Source organism: Oncorhynchus tshawytscha, unplaced genomic scaffold (assembly GCF_018296145.1).
Source record: "Oncorhynchus tshawytscha isolate Ot180627B unplaced genomic scaffold, Otsh_v2.0 Un_scaffold_1528_pilon_pilon, whole genome shotgun sequence".
Classification (NCBI taxonomy): domain Eukaryota; kingdom Metazoa; phylum Chordata; class Actinopteri; order Salmoniformes; family Salmonidae; genus Oncorhynchus; species Oncorhynchus tshawytscha.
In genome coordinates this window covers 537,219-554,003 of record NW_024609832.1, presented here as the reverse complement: position 1 = coordinate 554,003, position 16,785 = coordinate 537,219, and the positions used below count along the sequence as shown (strand labels likewise).

General features: G+C 44.9%; 1 protein-coding gene across 7 annotated transcripts in view; it reads left to right on the top strand.

The window, feature by feature from the left end:
• The window catches only part of LOC112253677 (phospholipase D1-like), a 28,549-nt gene that overhangs the window by 268 nt on the left and 11,496 nt on the right, over positions 1 to 16,785 (top strand). The window contains exons 1-14 of one of the 7 annotated variants that reach the window (XR_006083100.1): positions 3,759 to 3,913; positions 4,883 to 4,952; positions 5,532 to 5,593; positions 6,331 to 7,129; positions 7,855 to 8,085; positions 8,170 to 8,339; positions 8,445 to 8,587; positions 11,791 to 11,899; positions 12,029 to 12,094; positions 12,832 to 12,890; positions 13,016 to 13,108; positions 13,260 to 13,412; positions 13,534 to 13,683; positions 16,033 to 16,116. Coding sequence is in view for 6 of the 7 variants with exons in the window: in XM_042319515.1 (XP_042175449.1) it covers positions 7,887 to 8,085; positions 8,170 to 8,339; positions 8,445 to 8,587; positions 11,791 to 11,899; positions 12,029 to 12,094; positions 12,832 to 12,890; positions 13,016 to 13,108; positions 13,260 to 13,412; positions 13,534 to 13,683; positions 16,033 to 16,116 (1,226 nt within the window). In the remaining variant the exon portion in view is untranslated. Of the gene's footprint in view, positions 1 to 3,758; positions 3,914 to 4,882; positions 4,953 to 5,531; positions 5,594 to 6,330; positions 7,130 to 7,854; positions 8,086 to 8,169; positions 8,340 to 8,444; positions 8,588 to 11,790; positions 11,900 to 12,028; positions 12,095 to 12,831; positions 12,891 to 13,015; positions 13,109 to 13,259; positions 13,413 to 13,533; positions 13,684 to 16,032; positions 16,117 to 16,785 lie in introns of those variants that run through there. The other 6 variants (XM_042319511.1, XM_042319513.1, XM_042319514.1 and 3 more) reach the window with 6 other exon arrangements.

Here is a 16,785-nt window from a genome sequence, read left to right as displayed (position 1 = left end):
CCGGATAAGAGCGTCTGCGAAATTACTCAAATGTGAAAATGTAAAGTGTAATGTAATGTGTGTCTTACTCTAGCATCATTCTCACAGGGTGTGGTGTAGCGTTCAGGTCAAAGTCTCAGTCATAAACACACACATATGTATGCAAACACACACACACACACACACACACACACACACACACACACGGATATACACACGACACATGCACTCGCAATACAGTCTGTGTATATAGTGAGGAGACCAATGTGCAGATTCAACCTCAGGTGGGGTGAATAGGATAGGTGTGTGTTTCTGTGTGTGTGCAGGAGCCACTCCGGAAATATCTAGACACCGTCCCTTATCGACTGTTATGTATGTCCCTTACTAACACAATTCAGGATATGACCCAGATGCAGACACAGGAGACAGAAGGTTCAATACACAGAGTAGTTTATTAAATCAACAAGAGAGAGACAAATGGCAGGACGAGATCAGTCGTAGGGGGGACGAACAGCAGAGGGGCTAAGAATCTTAGAGATGTGAAAAGGGCCCGATAAAACGGGGGCTCCACCCACAGGGGCAGATCCCGAGTGGATAGCCATAGCCTCTTGCCGAGCCGATAACAGGGAGCCGGGGTCCGGTGGCAGTCCGCCTGTCGTTGATACCTGGAGGTGGTCTTGAGAAGAGCAGACCGGGCTCTCTTCCAGGTAGAGCGACAGCGGCGGACGAACATCTGGGCCGAGGTAATTCTGACCTCTTCTTGCTCAGGGAAGAGCGGGGGCTGATAACCCATAAAACACTCGAAAGGTGAGATACCAGTGGCTGAAGAGGGAAGGGTGTTGCAGGCGTATTCCACCCACACGAGTTGCTGGCTCCAGGTAGTGGGGTTGGCAGAGACGAGGCAACGAAGGGTTGTCTCCACGTCCTGATTAGCTCACTCCGAATGGCCTTTAGACTGGGGGAGAAACCCAGAGGACAGGCTGGCCGACAACCCAATGAGCGTGAAGGATGTCTTCCAGGACGAGAACTGAGGACCACGTTCGGAGACCATGTCCACCAGAAGTCCATGGATCCGGAAGACGTGTTGCACCATGAGCTGGGCCGTCTCCTTGGCTGAGGATAGCTTGGGGAGGGGAATGAAATGGGCAGCTTTGAAAACCTGTCCACCACCGTAAGGATAGTGGTGTTGCCATCAGATGGAGGGAGACCAGTGACGAAGTCCAGGGATCAATGTGACCAGGGACGGTGAGTGACAGGAAGTTGAAGGAGGCCAGCCAGAACATGCCATGAAGTCTTATTCTGAGCACAGACAGTGCAGGCGGCGACGAACACAGAGACGTCAGGAACCACGGTAGGCTACCAAAAGCGTTGTCACACAAAGGCCAGGGTCTGAAGGGAGCCAGGGTGGCAGGCAAGCTTGGAGGAATGAGCCCATTCCAGGACCGGGGAGAGGGCAGCATCTGGGACAAACTTCCGGTTAGCCAGGCCCCCCTCACGGGCCTGGTTCTCTATTCCCCAGATGAGAGTGTAACAGGGTTATATTGGTGATTCCCCTTGCCACTTTATTGTTAAGCCAATGGGTTTTTGGTTTGAGTTTGTCTTGTCTTCACCTACTCAACATGGCATCTTATTGGCTGGTTTGCGTAGCTTGCTTACGAGGGGGGATGTTCCAGTTAGAATCGTCCCAGTGAACAAGCACCAAACCAGCATGCGTGAGTGCAGAGTTGGATGGTGAGACGTGCATTGCATGACGTGCAATTTTGTGCCGTTCCTATCAGAATAAATCTACATGACTGGTGCTACATGTTGGAGTTCCGTGTCGATGACTGATTGTACACAACGCAAGAAGAGTACTGTTACAAGAGCAGCCGCTAGACACGAGGTAGGAAGGATGGTCTCGGGGTCTATAGCGGTGTGAAAGCGCATCCAGCTTAACATTCTTGGACCCCGGGCAATAGGAGATGGTAAAGTTGAACAGAGTGAAAAGCAGGGCCAATCGAGCTTGCCTGGAGTTGAGACGATTGGCGGTGCAGAGATATTCCGTGTTCTTGTGATCCGTCCACACATTGAATGGATGTTACGCCCCCCCTAACCAGTGCCTCCACTCCTCCAATGCCATCTTCACCACAGCAGTTCTCGATTTCCCACATCATAAGTCCTCTCTGTGGCATTAAGACAATGGGAAAAGGAGGTGCAGGGATGCAGCTTTAGGTCCAGGGCAGAATGTTGGGACAGCCCCCACTCCCATGTCCAAAGCATTGACCTCCACCACGAACTGATGGGACCAGTATTGGATTCATATGGGAGCTGTGGTGAAGCAGTGCTTTAGGTCCAGGAACGCCCGGTCAGCAGCTGGGGACCATGTGAACAGGACCATGGGAGAGGTGAGTGCTGAAAGGGGGGAAGCCAGGGTGCTGTAACCCAGTATAAAATGGCGATAGAAATGGGCAAATCCCAGGAAGCGTTGCAGCTGCACTCTGGAAGTGGGTTGAGGCCAATCCACCACCGCTCTCACCTTCCCGGGATCCATCTGCATGTTACCAGCAGTGATGATGTATCCTAGGAAGGAAATGGTGGAGCGATGGAATTCGTATTTTTCTGCTTTAACAAAAAGCTGGTTCTCCAGGAGACGCTGGAGGACTTGTTAGAAGTGGAGAACGTGTTCTTGAGCTGAGCGGGAAAAGACAAGGATCTCGTCAAGGTAGACAAACACGAACCGGTTCAACATGTTGTGGAGAACGTTGTTAACCAGGGCTTGGAACACCGCAGGAGCGTTGGTCAGACCGAACGGGGTCACCAGGTATTCGTAGTATCCGCTAGCTGTGTTAAAGGCTGTCTTCCACTCCGTCACCTTCCCGTATCCTCACCAGATGTTAGGCGTTCCGCAGTTCTTAACCGTGATGTCATTAAGGCCCCGGTAGTCGACTCACGGGCACCGGGTTTTGTCCCTCTTCTCCACAGAGGGGGAGGCAGAAGGATGGGTACACATTGCAGCCAGGAAGTCATTGATGTACGTTTCCACAGCCTTGGTCTCCGGACCCAACAGAGCTGAAAACCTTGCTGAAAACCTCCCGGAGGTCCTGTTACTCCGCGGGAATGGCGGAGAGGTCCGAGGCTTCTTCCGAGCCCACAACTTCAGGCAATGAGCGTGGTAGAACGGGCTCCTGCCCATGATAGCACCAGCAGTCCAGTTGATAAGGGGGTTGTGTCGTTTGTAAGAAGTTTGTAAACCAGGTCAGAGTCCGATAGGTACAGGACGGCAGGCAGGCTCGGGGTCAGGACAGGAAGAATAGGTCGGGACCGGAAGGACAAGAAAACAGGGACTAGAGACAACAGGAGTATGGGGAAAAACACGCTGGTAGGCTTGACGAGACAAGACGAACTGGCAACAGACAAACAGAAAACGCAGGTATAAATGCACAGGGGATAATGGGGAAAATGGGCACCTGGAAGGGGGTGGAGACGAGGAAGTATTCATACCCCTTAACTTATTCCAAATTTTGTTGTGTTACAGCCCGAAATCAAAATGGATTAAATTGTTTTATTTTCTCACCCTGCCAAAACTTTTCAACCTTCTGAGGGGGAAGAGGTGTTTTTGTGCCCTCGTCACGGCTGTGTTAGTGTGTGTGGACCATGATAATTCCTTAGTGATGCAGATTCCCCCAATGAGAGAACCCAGGGGGAGGGTATGACTGTTTCAATGCAGCTGACTGGTTTAGATTTCGGTAGCCCCTCCTCTCTTGAGGAATTTTCTTAGAGGAGTTGTTTCCACAGTACATTCGTTCACATACACTCTGTTATACAAGAGGAACGGTACACTGAGTGTGTGTATAGGGTGTGTAGAGTGTGTGTGTTTGTAGTGTGTGTGTTTAGTCTACTCAGTAGTCTAGAAGTGGGACAAATCAAAATGAGGACAGCAAGTGTACAAGAGTAGGTCAGTAAAGTTTTTCTTTCTTTCTCTCTCTCTCTCTCTCTGTCACTGTTTTATATTGTTCCAATGGAGAAGTAGTGTGTGTGTATCTTGGCTCTCTCTCTACAACCATGTTGTGAAAGCTTGTTGCTGCTTTTGAAATGTCTGACTGACTGTCCCTCGCTAGCTGAACAGTTCTGTTCTCTCCCTCTCTCCTTTTACTCCCTCTCCATTTCCTTCAACTCGCTCCCTCGTTCATATCCCCTTCTCCTCACCCTACTGCTCTCTCACTCTCCCTCTCCTTCTCGCCTTTCCTCCCTCTTATTTTCTCCTCACCAGTACATGTGCCGTCTTTATTGGTAACGTTGTTACTTGCCACATTTGTAGAACAGATTCAACGTTTCAAAGACTACACCAAGTCTCTTTGTTGTTGTAGGTGATATAAGACATTACACCGTTCTGCTGGGCTCCTCTCCTAACAAAACAATCATAGCTGAGTTTCATGACCTCTGTCTCCCTCTCTCTGCTCTACACATCCTGTTCCTGAATACATATTAACTATGGTGGGGCAGTTAGAAGCCTCTGACTGTACTGACTAGCTCTCTGTCTTGTCATTCTGTCTAGTTTGATCAGTCATTATGTTTGATCAATCACTATATTTGATCAGTCATTATATTTGATCAGTCATTATATTTGATCAGTCATTATGTTTGATCAGTCATTATGTTTGATCAATCACTATATTTAATCAGTCATTATATTTGATCAGTCACTATATTTGTGATTAGTGATTAGAGCATTGGGCCAGTAACCGAAAGGTTGCTAGATAGAATCCCTGAGCTGACAAGGTAATCAGTTATTCTGCCCATGAACAATGCACTTAACCCACTGTTCCTAGGCTGTCATTGTAAATAAGAATGTGTTCTTAACTGACTTGCCTGGGTAAATAGATGTTTGATGTCATTATATTTGATCAGTCATTCATCCAAATAGGAAAACTGTAACGGCTCTCCTCTTCGTCTGATGATGAGGAATAGGAATTATCGGACCAACACGCAGAGTGGTAAGTGTTCATAGAAAATTTAATTAAATAAACTGAACACTGAATGACAAATAAAAACAACAAAGAGCGTGAACGACACGAAACAGTCCTATAAGGTGAAAAAACAGGAAACAACTACCCATAAACACAGGAGGGAACAGGCTGCCTAAGTATGGTTCTCAATCAGAGACAACGACTGACAGCTGTCTCTGATTTGGAACCATACCAGGCCAAACACATAGAAATACAACACACAGAACAAAACAGAATGAAAAACATAGAATGCCCACCCCAACTCACGCCCTGACCAAACCAAAATAGAGACATAAAAAAGGAACTAAGGTCAGGACGTGACATCAACAAAATTATGAAAAGGTGCATGCTCTCATTCTCACACACACACACACACCCTTGTGGGAATCAAATGTATTTTTGCATTCAAAATCCTATTTTCCCTAACTCCTAACCCCTAACTCTAACCCTATCCCTATTGTAACCCTAATTGTAACCCTAAACCTAACCCCTAAGATTCACATAGTTATTGTCGAGGGAGAATTATCCTTGTTTTACTATCCTTGTGGGGACTTGTGGCAATTTCAGGTCCCCACACGCATGCACCCACACGCAAAGGTGGTTTCAGCTCAGAGAGATCAAGCCAACATGTAAGTTCAAACCACCTGCTGGACAGTAGAATACAGTGTGTATGTGTGCGTGTATGTGATTGCGTTGGAAAGATGTGTTCCTTCAAAGAAGTACAATGAAGCCTTGTGTTACAGCCAGCAGGACTCTCTGGTGATAATGCCTCTCCCTCTCTCTCCCTCTCTCTCCCTCTCCCTCTCTCTCCCTCTCTCTCTTTCTCTCTCTGTCTCTCCCTCTCTCTCTCTCTCCCTCCCTCTATTTCTCTCCCTCTCTGTCTCTCTCTCTCCCTCTCTGTCTCTCTCTCCCTCCCTCTCTTTCTTTCTCTCCCTCCCTCTCTTTCTCTCTCTCTCTCCCTCTGTCTCTCCCTCTCACTCTCTCTCTCCCCTCCCTCTGTCTCTCTCTCTCTCCTCTCTTTCTCTCTCCCTCCCTCTCTTTCTCTTTCCCTCCCTCTCTTTCTCTTTCCCCTCCCTCTCTTTCTCTCTCTCTCCCTCTGTCTCTCCCTCTCTCTCTCTCTCTCGCCCTCTGTCTCCCTCCCTCCCTCTTTCTCTCTCCCTCCCTCTTTCTCTCCCCCTCCCTCTCTTTCTCTCCCTCCCTCCCTCCCTCCCTCCCTCCCTCCCTCCCTCCCTCCCTCCCTCCCTCCCTCCCTCCCTCCCTCCCTCCCTCCCTCCCTCCCTTTCCCTCCTTTCTCCCTCTCTTTCTTTTCTTTCTTTCTCTCTCTCTCTTTCTCTCCCTCTCTTTCACTCTCTCTCTCTTTCTCTAGTGTTGAAATGATTAGATAATAAACAGCTTTAGTGTAGGCAGAGACAGAGGTGTCACAGACCACTCTCTCACTCTGTTGCTCTCTCTCTCTCTGTCATCTGTGCTAGGCGGAGGTTGGCACCACATTGACTGTAAATGCCATGTTGTGTCCACAAATCTCTTCTCACTTATCTTTATGGTGTGTGCGTGCGTGTATGTGTGTGTGTGCCTTTGTACGAGTGTAGATACCGTAGGTCAATGGAATTTTAACTGTCCTGATGATAACCTAGTGTTATCCATTCAGATCCCAAGACATGTTAGTATCCGGTCCCTGAGAAAACTGTTGGATGTGGGTGTGGGAAACAATTCATCAAAAACGAATAGAAAAATAAGGAAGGAGAATGATTGGCAACATACAGTAGCTGGTATTTATAGTTTTCTCCTATTTGCCAAAACCCATCATCATGACATCCTTGGACAGGAAACAGGAAGTAGACAATGTTCCATCAGAACAGAGAAGCGAGATAAAAGCAACACTCCATCTGTCATCCCTCTCTCTCCTTCTCTCTCTCCACCTCTCTACCATCTCTCTCTTTCTCTCTATCACCCCCCCTCTCTTTCTCTGATCCCAGTCATGCCAGTACTGCCTGAGGTTTGACCATTCCGTTCCACTGGGACATGGCGGAGGCCTCGTGACGTAAAGCCCTTTGTGTCCGTGTGTGTGTCACAGAGAGAGAGTAACGGAAAGAGAGAGAACTCAAATTCGAACACAAAAAAACAAGACTCAACATGCTACCACACACTAAGAGCCAGACACTGTCGTAAGCCAGAGTTTTACAGTCAAATGTGTGTGTGTGTGAGTGTGTGTGCACGCCTGCCTTGACTTGCCTCAGAGAACTTTCTAGACTTCTGACCAGAGATGACATTACATCACTCTTGTTGCCATGGAGCCCCGCCTGTCTGTCTGTCTGGCTTAGCATTGCACTAAGGACACACACACTCGGGTTCTGTCTTTAATGTGGTGTGTTTGGTAGGGTACAAGCAGAGCTCTAATGACTGGCATTATAGTCTCCAGTAAGACATTCATGATAGTACTGGTTCTGTCTTACCCATTACACACACACACACACGCACACGCGCGCGCACACACACACACACTGTTCTGTACTCTGCTATTTTGGAAGACAGTTTCCATTGACTTCCTGTAGCTCTCTGCAGGGCCAGCGTCAGCCAATGAGGTAGCAGAATCTTTAACAAATGGCCCTCTACTGTTAGTGGACAACTATTGGTTCTATTCTGGGCTGTGTGTGTGTGGGAGTCTTGGATTTCCTCAAATTCAAGTCCACACACAGGCAAGCACATACACACACACACACACACTGCTGCAGGGATGATCTGCACTGCAGTAGAAAGTGGTAATACATGCAGCGCAACATACAGCTGTCTCTTACTCTTGGACAGAAACAACTTCTCTACGAAGCAGACAACGTTATGACTCTATTCAACGGTTCAAGTTCTCCTCTCTTCTCCTCCTCTCTTCATCCAGGTGTGCCCTGTTCTGAGGGTTGAGAGCTAGGCATGTTGGGTAAAGACCCCCCCACCACCAGCAGCCTTCAACTGATGACCTCTGACCCCTCTGACATTGCTGTGGAACCCAGTGACATCACAGACGGCCTCGGCATCAGCAGGAAGATGTCGGATGTAGTTGAGAGTTTGGACACCAGAGAGTTGGACATGGGAGATGGAGAGGAGACTGACAATGACCCTACCACCATAGGTGTGTGTATGTGTGTGAGAGAGCTCTTTATATGAATGATATGATGAGAGATGTATCCTATTGGCTTTTTCTCTACCTCTCCAGGGGACAGCCGTATAGGGTTCAGTGCTGTGTATCACACCGTGGGTTTTAAGGAGTCTGAAGCCAGGGTCTATCTCCCTACTGTCCCCATCACTGCTAAGATACTGGAGGTGGAGAGGTTCAACACAGCCCAGGACAGGTTCAACATCACGGCACAGAGGAGTGTCAACAAGGTACCCACACACACATGCACGCTCACACACACACACACACACACACACACACACACACACACACACACACACACACACATTCACACTTGATCTCTGTCTGTGTAGAGTCAGCCTGCAGTGTTTAAGATTGAGCTGAGACATGGAGAGTTCAGCTGGGTGGTCAAGAGAAAGGAAAAACACTTCATGGACCTCCACGGAGAACTGGTCCGATACAAGATGTTCATGAGGGTACCACTACCCTCCCGCAGGTACACACACAGACACACAGACATATCAAATTGTAAAGTGATCAAATACTAAATGATATACTACAAATTCTGATCATAGAAATGTAGGGATTTTTCATGGTACAGTAGATATAGCAAGCTTCAATGCCATACAACTCTCCTTCCGTGGCCTCCAATTGTTCTTAAATACAAGTAAAACTAAATGCAAGCTCTTCAACCGATCGCTGCCTGCACCTGCCCGCCTGTCCAACATCACTACTCTGGACGGCTCTGACTTAGAATACGTGGACAACTACAAATACCTAGGTGTCTGATTAGACTGTAAACTCTCCTTCCAGACCCACATCAAACATCTCCAATCCAAAGTTAAATCTAGAATTGGCTTCCTATTTCGCAACAAAGCATCCTTCACTCATGCTGCCAAACATACCCTTGTAAAACTGACCATCCTACCAATCCTCGACTTCGGCGATGTCATTTACAAAATAGGCTCCAATACCCTACTCAACAAATTGGATGCAGTCTATCACAGTGCCATCCGTTTTGTCACCAAAGCCCCATATACTACCCACCATTGCGACCTGTACGCTCTCGTTGGCTGGCCCTCGCTTCATACTCGTCGCCAAACCCACTGGCTCCATGTCATCTACAAGACCCTGCTAGGTAAAGTCCCCCCTTATCTCAGCTCACTGGTCACCATAGCATCTCCCACCTGTAGCACACGCTCCAGCAGGTATATCTCTCTAGTCACCCCCAAAACCAATTATTTCTTTGGTCACCTCTCCTTCCAGTTCTCTGCTGCCAATGACTGGAACGAACTACAGAAATCTCTGAAACTGGAAACACTTATCTCCCTCACTAGCTTTAAGCACCAGCTGTCAGAGCAGCTCAAAGATGCACCTGTACATAGCCCACCTATAATTTAGCCCAAACAACTACCTCTTTCTCTATTGTATTTATTTTGCTCCTTTGCACCCCATTATTTATATCTCTACTTTGCACATTCTTCCACTGCAAATCTACCATTCCAGTGTTTTACTTGCTATATTGTATTTACTTCGCCACCATGGCCTTTTTTTGCCTTTACCTCCCTTCTCACCTCATTTGCTCACATCGTATATAGACTTGTTTCTACTGTATTATTGACTGTATGTTTGTTTTACTCCATGTGTAACTCTGTGTTGTTGTATGTGTCGAACTACTTTGCGTTATCTTGGCCAGGTCGCAATTGCAAATGAGAACTTGTTCTCAACTTGCCTACCTGGTTAAATAAAGGTGAAATAAAAAATAAATATGTACATTTTATTTCTCCCCAATAGCAGTGAGTGACCCTACCTTCTTCTGCTTTACCACTCTACCTCTCTCTCTATTCCCTGTCTCTCTCGCTCTCTCGCTCTCCCTTCTCTCTCTCCCTCTCTCTCTCGCTCTCTCGCTCTCTCTTCTCTCTCTCCCTCTCTCGCTCTCTCTTCTCTCTCTCCCTCTCTCTCTCTCTCTCTCTTCTCTCTCTCCCTCTCTCTTCTCTCGCTCTCTCTTCTCTCTCTCTCTCTCTCTCTCGCTCTCTCTCTCTCTCTCTCTCTTCTCTCTCTCTCTCTCTCGCTCTCTCTTCTCTCTCTCCCTCTCTCGCTCTCTTCTTCTCTCCCTCTCTCTCTCTCTCTCACTCTCTCTTCTCTCTCTCTTGCTTTCTCTCTCGCTCTCTCTCTCTCTCTCTCTCTCTCTTCTCTCTCTCTTGCTCTCTCTTCTCTCTCTCTCGCTCTCTCTTCTCTCTCCTCTCTCTCTCTCACTCTCTCTTCTCTCTCTCTTGCTCTCTCTCTCTCTCTCTCTCTCTCTCTCTCTCTTGCTCTCTCTCGCGCTCTCTCTCTCTCGCTCTCTCTCTCTTGCTCTCTCTCGCTCGCTCTCTCTTCTCTCTCTCTCTCTCTTCTCTCTCTCGCTCTCTCTCTCTCGCTCTCTCTCTCTCTCTCTCTCTCTTCTTCTGCTTTACCACTCTACCTCTCTCTCTATTCCCTGTCTCTCTCGCTCTCTCGCTCTCCCTTCTCTCTCTCCCTCTCTCTCTCGCTCTCTCGCTCTCTCGCTCTCTCTTCTCTCTCTCCCTCTCTCGCTCTCTCTTCTCTCTCTCCCTCTCTCGCTCTCTCTTCTCTCTCTCCCTCTCTCTTCTCTCGCTCTCTCTTCTCTCTCTCCCTCTCTCTCTCTCGCTCTCTCGCTCTCTCTTCTCTCTCTCCCTCTCTCGCTCTCTCTTCTCTCTCTCCCTCTCTCGCTCTCTTCTCTCTCTCCCTCTCTCTTCTCTCTCTCTCGCTCTCTCTTCTCTCTCTCCCCCTCTCTCTCTCGCTCTCTCTCCTCTCTCTCCCTCTCTCTTCTCTCTCTCTTGCTCTCTCTTCTCTCTCTCTCGCTCTCTCTTCTCTCTCCCTCTCTCTCTCTCACTCTCTCTTCTCTCTCTCTTGCTCTCTCTCTCGCTCTCTCTCTCCCTCTCTCTCTCTTGCTCTCTCTCGCTCGCTCTCTCTCTTGCTCTCTCTCGCTCGCTCTCTCTCTCTCGCTCGCTCGCTCTCTCTTGCTCTCTCTCTCTCGCTCTCTCTTCTCTCTCTCGCTCTCTCTTCTCTCTCTCGCTCTCCTCTCTCTCGCTCTCTCTCTCTTCTCTCTCTCTCTCGCTCTCTCCCTCTCTCTCTCTCTCGCTCTCTCTCGCTCGCTCTCTCTCTCGCTCTCTCTCGCTCGCTCTCTCTCTCTCGCTCTTTCTCGCTCTCTCTCTCTCTCGCTCTCTTTTCTCTCTCTCGCTCTCTCTCCCTCTCTCTTCTCTCTCGCTCTCTCTTCTCTCTCGCTCACTCTCTCTTCTCTCTCTCGCTCTCTCTCGCTCTCTCCCCCTCTCTCTCTCTCGCTCTCTCTCCCTCTCTCTCTCTCTCGCTCTCTCTCCCTTTCGCTCGCTCACTCTCTCTCGCTCTCTCTCCCTCTCTCTCGCTCGCTCTCTCTCGCTCTCTCTCCCTCTCTCTCGCTCGCTCTCTCTCTCTCTCTCTCTCTCTCTCACTCGCTCTCTCTCGCTATCTCTCTCTTCTCTCTCTCGCTCTCTCTCTCTCTCTCTCTCTCTCTCTCTCTCTCTCTCTCTCTCTCTCTCTCTCTCTCTCTCTCTCTCTCTCTCTCTCTCTCGCTCTCTCTCGCTCTCTCTCTCTCTCTCTCTCTCTCTCTCTCTCTCTCTCTCTCTCTCTCTCTCTCTCTCTCTCTTCTCTCTCTCTCTCTATCAGCCACACAACGAGGAGGAGGACAATGAAGAAGAGTGAAGCCAGACATATTCCTGAGCTACCGCGTGGCGGAGATGAGTTGGCACAAGACGAACAGGTCTACAGCAGAAGGGTAGGTGTGTTTGAGTGTGTTTGTCGTATTAACTTTATAGACGAATACAGTATATACTTCATATAAACATTGTACTGTATAGTACATCTCTACTGTAGTAATACTGCATTTTTTATGTTGCCTGTACAGAAACAGCTGGAAGATTATCTGAACAAGCTGCTAAGGATGGCCATGTACAGAAAATACTACCACACTGTGAGTACTACTCATAGAATTATGAATTACAATACTAGAATGGACATGAACCTTCTTATGATGGTCAGGGAGTTGGTCAACCATGGTTTTCCAGTGCTGTGATAAGATATTGTGTAAAATAGCAAATTTGAAGAATTTATCTGAATTGTATTTGTGTTAGCTAGCCAGACAATTTTTAGAGGATAATTTTTAAAAAATTAACTGCCAATATGCCAAAATTCTATTTAAACAATACAGTCAATCCACAGCCATAAACTGTCTGAAAACAGTTGATGATAGGACTTCTGATATTGTATCATGTAATGGCACTTTCAGCTTTCCAAGAATCTGAGACATGTGTGTTCTGTTTACATATATTTAGAGGCTATTTATACAGAAAATGTGTATAAAACCTGCATAATCTGTATTTAAAATGATATGTCAATATTTTAGGTTGACTATAATTCCATTATACAATTTCTGATACATCACATGCCTTACTTTCATTTTCCTGCATAAGTAAAACCAGGATTATGTCTGTACTGCCATTCATTGCAATTAGACTGAGCAAGATGGCTGCCATTTTGGCCCCATTCTGGAACTTTGAGGGTTTATGACATAGCCAGTCTAGTTATATAATAGAATCTCTTTGGTACTACTCAACTACACTAGACTAGACTATAGGCAACTGGAACTGGACTGACTACTACTTCTCTCTTTATCTAATACCCATAAATACGGTTCCTCTCTCTCCTCAGATGGAGTTTATAGACGTCAGCCAGATGTCCTTCATCCATGACCTGGGACCTAAAGGACTGTGAGGAACAACAGATTCATTAACAGATCCTGTCTTTATGACTGCGCCGTCATGCCCATTGTTATTGGAATAGCTGAAAATAGATTTGTTTTATTTTGTGTATTCATCATTTAAACATGTTTCAGGGAGGGGATGATACACAAGCGTTCCGGAGGTCATCGTATCCCAGGCTTGAACTGCTGTGGTCACAGTGAAGCCTGCTACCGCTGGTCTAAACGGTTAGTACACACATGTACAAACACAATGCACGCACAAACATGCACGCACACACACTGATGTATCTCTCCCTGTGTGTGTGTGTGTGTGTGTGTGTGTGTGTGTGTGTGTGTGTGTGTGTGTGTGTGTGTGTGTGTGTGTGCGTGCGCACAGCTGGTTGGTGGTGAAGGATTCGTTCCTCTTCTACATGAAGCCAGACTCAGGAGCCATTTCCTTTGTTCTCCTGTTGGACAAAGAGTTCAGCGTCAAAATGGACTCCAAAGACACAGAGACCAAATACGGAGTACGCATCGACAGCCTCTCCAGGTGTGGTGTGTGTATGTGTGTACAGACATGCTAGGAGGTGGGGCCAGGAGATTAAGGAGTTAACTGTGTGTGTGTGTGCGTGTGTGTCTGTGTGTGTGTGTGTGTTCATGCGTGCATGTAGGTGCCTTGTACTGAAGTTGAACAGCTACAGACATGCTCGGTGGTGGGGCCAGGCGATAGAAGACTTTGTCCGTAAACACGGGAGGGCGTTTCTACGAGACCATCGATTTGGTTCCTTTGCTCAGGAGGAGCAGAACATCCCTGCCAAATGGTAACTATGGAATCTGGGAAACAACAATCAGCCCCCCCCAAAAAAAATACTCAGGTAAAGTTTAGTAGTTAGATGTAAGTTTAGTCAATGTTAAGTTTAGTAGTTAAATGTAAGTTTAGTCTATGTTAAGATTAGTAGTTAGATGTAAGTTTAGTCAATGTTAAGTTTATTCGTTGAATGTAAGTTTAGTCCATGTTAAGTTTAGTAGTTAGATGTAACTTTAGTCTATGCTAAGTTTAGTAGTTAGATGTAAGTTTAGTCCATGTTAAGTTTAGTAGTTAGATGTAAGTTTAGTCTATGTTAAGTTTAGTAGTTAGATGTAAGTTTAGTCTATGATAAGTTCAGTAGTTAGATGTAAGTTTAGTCCATGTTAAGATTAGTAGTTAGATGTAAGTTTAGTCTATGCTAAGTTCAGTAGTTAGATGTAAGTTTAGTCCATGTTAAGTTTAGTCAGTTAAGTTTAGTAGTTAGATGTAAGTTTAGTCTATGTTAAGTTTAGTAGTTAGATGTAAGTTTAGTCTATGTTAAGTTTAGTAGTTAGATGTAAGTTTAGTCTATGATAAGTTCAGTAGTTAGATGTAAGTTTAGTCCATGTTAAGATTAGTAGTTAGATGTAAGTTTAGTCAATGTTAAGTTTATTAGTTAAATGTAAGTTTAGTCCATGTTAAGTTTAGTAGTTAGATGTAACTTTAGTCTATGCTAAGTTTAGTAGTTAGATTTAAGTTCAGTAGTTAGATGTAAGTTTAGTCCATGTTAAGTTTAGTAGTTAGATGTAAGTTTAGTCCATGTTAAGTTTAGTAGTTAGATGTAAGTTTAGTCCATGTTAAGTTTAGTAGTTAGATGTAAGTTTAGTCCATGTTAAGTTTAGTAGTTAGATATAAGTTTAGTCCATGTTAAGTTTAGTCCATGTTAGTTAGATTAGTAGTTTAGTCCATGTTAAGTTTAGTCCAGTGTTAAGTTTAGTAGTTAGATGTAAGTTTAGTCCATGTTAAGTTTAGTAGTTAGATGTAAGTTTAGTCCATGTTAAGTTTAGTAGTTAGATATAAGTTTAGTCCATGTTAAGTTTAGTAGTTAGATGTAAGTTTAGTCCATGTTAAGTGTAGTAGTTAGATGTAAGTTTAGTCCATGTTAAGTTTAGTAGTTAGATGTAAGTTTAGTAGTTAGATGTAAGTTTAGTCCATGTTAAGTTTAGTAGTTAGATGTAAGTTTAGTCCATGTTAAGTTTAGTAGTTAGATGTAAGTTTAGTCCATGTTAAGTTTAGTAGTTAGATGTAAGTTTAGTCCATGTTAAGTTTAGTAGTTAGATATAAGTTTAGTCCATGTTAAGTTTAGTAGTTAGATGTAAGTTTAGTCCATGTTAAGTTTAGTAGTTAGATGTAAGTTTAGTCTATGTTAAGTTTAGTAGTTAGATGTAAGTTTAGTCCATGTTAAGTTTAGTAGTTAGATGTAAGTTTAGTCTATGCTAAGTTTAGTAGTTAGATGTAAGTTTAGTCTGTTAAGTTTAGTAGTTAGATGTAAGTTTAGTCCAGTAGTTAGATGTAAGTTTAGTCCATGTTAAGTTTAGTAGTTAGATGTAAGTTTAGTCTATGCTAAGTTTAGTAGTTAGATGTAAGTTTAGTCAGTAGTTAGTAGTTAGATGTAAGTTTAGTCCATGTTAAGTTTAGTAGTTAGATGTAAGTTTAGTCCATGTTAAGTTTAGTAGTTAGATGTAAGTTTAGTCCATGTTAAGTTTAGTAGTTAGATGTAAGTTTAGTCCATGTTAAGTTTAGTAGTTAGATGTAAGTTTAGTCCATGTTAAGTTTAGTAGTTAGATGTAAGTTTAGTCCATGTTAAGTTTAGTAGTTAGATGTAAGTTTAGTCTATGCTAAGTTCAGTAGTTAGATGTAAGTTTAGTCCATGTTAAGTTTAGTAGTTAGATGTAAGTTTAGTCTATGCTAAGTTCAGTAGTTAGATGTAAGTTTAGTCCATGTTAAGTTTAGTAGTTAGATGTAAGTTTAGTCTATGCTAAGTTCAGTAGTTAGATGTAAGTTTAGTCCATGTTAAGTTTAGTAGTTAGATGTAAGTTTAGTCCATGTTAAGTTCAGTAGTTAGATGTAAGTTTAGTCTATGTTAAGTGTGTGTGTCTGTGAGCTTCTCTCTTTGCCCGTCTGTCTGTGGAGAATGTGCTTCTGTAGCCAACATCACGTGGGTTTGGTTGACTGGAACTGTCAACTGGTGTCTGCATCTAAAATACTCCGATCTAGGAGAAGGTGTCAACCACTGTGCGTGTGCGTGTGCGTGCGTGTGTGTGTGTGTGTGTGTGTGTGTGTGTGTGTGTGTGTGTGTGTGTGTGTGTGTGTGTGTGTTTAGGTATGTGAATGGGAAGACCTACATGGAGGATGTAGCCGATGCTCTGGAAGAAGCTAAAGAAGAGATCTTCATCACTGACTGGTGGTACGTGCATGCCTGTGTGTTTACGTGTATGTGTGTTTACGTGAATATGTGCATGTATGTGTGTTTACGTGTATGTGTGTGTATATATATATGTGTATATATATATGTGTGTGTGTAGGGAAATAGACATGCCGTCAGCAGTTAGTGTGAATACTCACCACAACATAACACAGCTACATGTCATCACCCAAGCAGACTGTAAATGCAGTCTATATATGTGGTATAGTTTACCAGTCCCAGATCGAAAACCTGTGCAGTATTCTTACAGTCGACTCCTGATAAGTGAGATTGTATAAATGTGTGGTAGTGTAATGTAATGCTACCTGTACACCTGTTCGCAGTGGTGTAAAGTACTTAAGTAAAAATACTAGTCGTTTTTTAGTGTATCTGTGCTTTACTTTACTATTTATATTTTTGACAACTTTTACTTTTACTTCACTACATTCCTAACGAAAATAATGTGCTTTTTACCTCACACATTTTCCCTGACACCCAAAAGTACTGTTACATTTTGACAGGAAAATGGTCCAATTCACCCACTTATCAAGAGAACATCCCTGGTCAGCCCTACTGCCTCTGATCTGGCGGATTCACTTAACACAAATGCTTCTTTTGTAAATGATGTCTGAGTGTTGGAGCGTGCCCTGGCTATCTGTAAATGATGTCTGA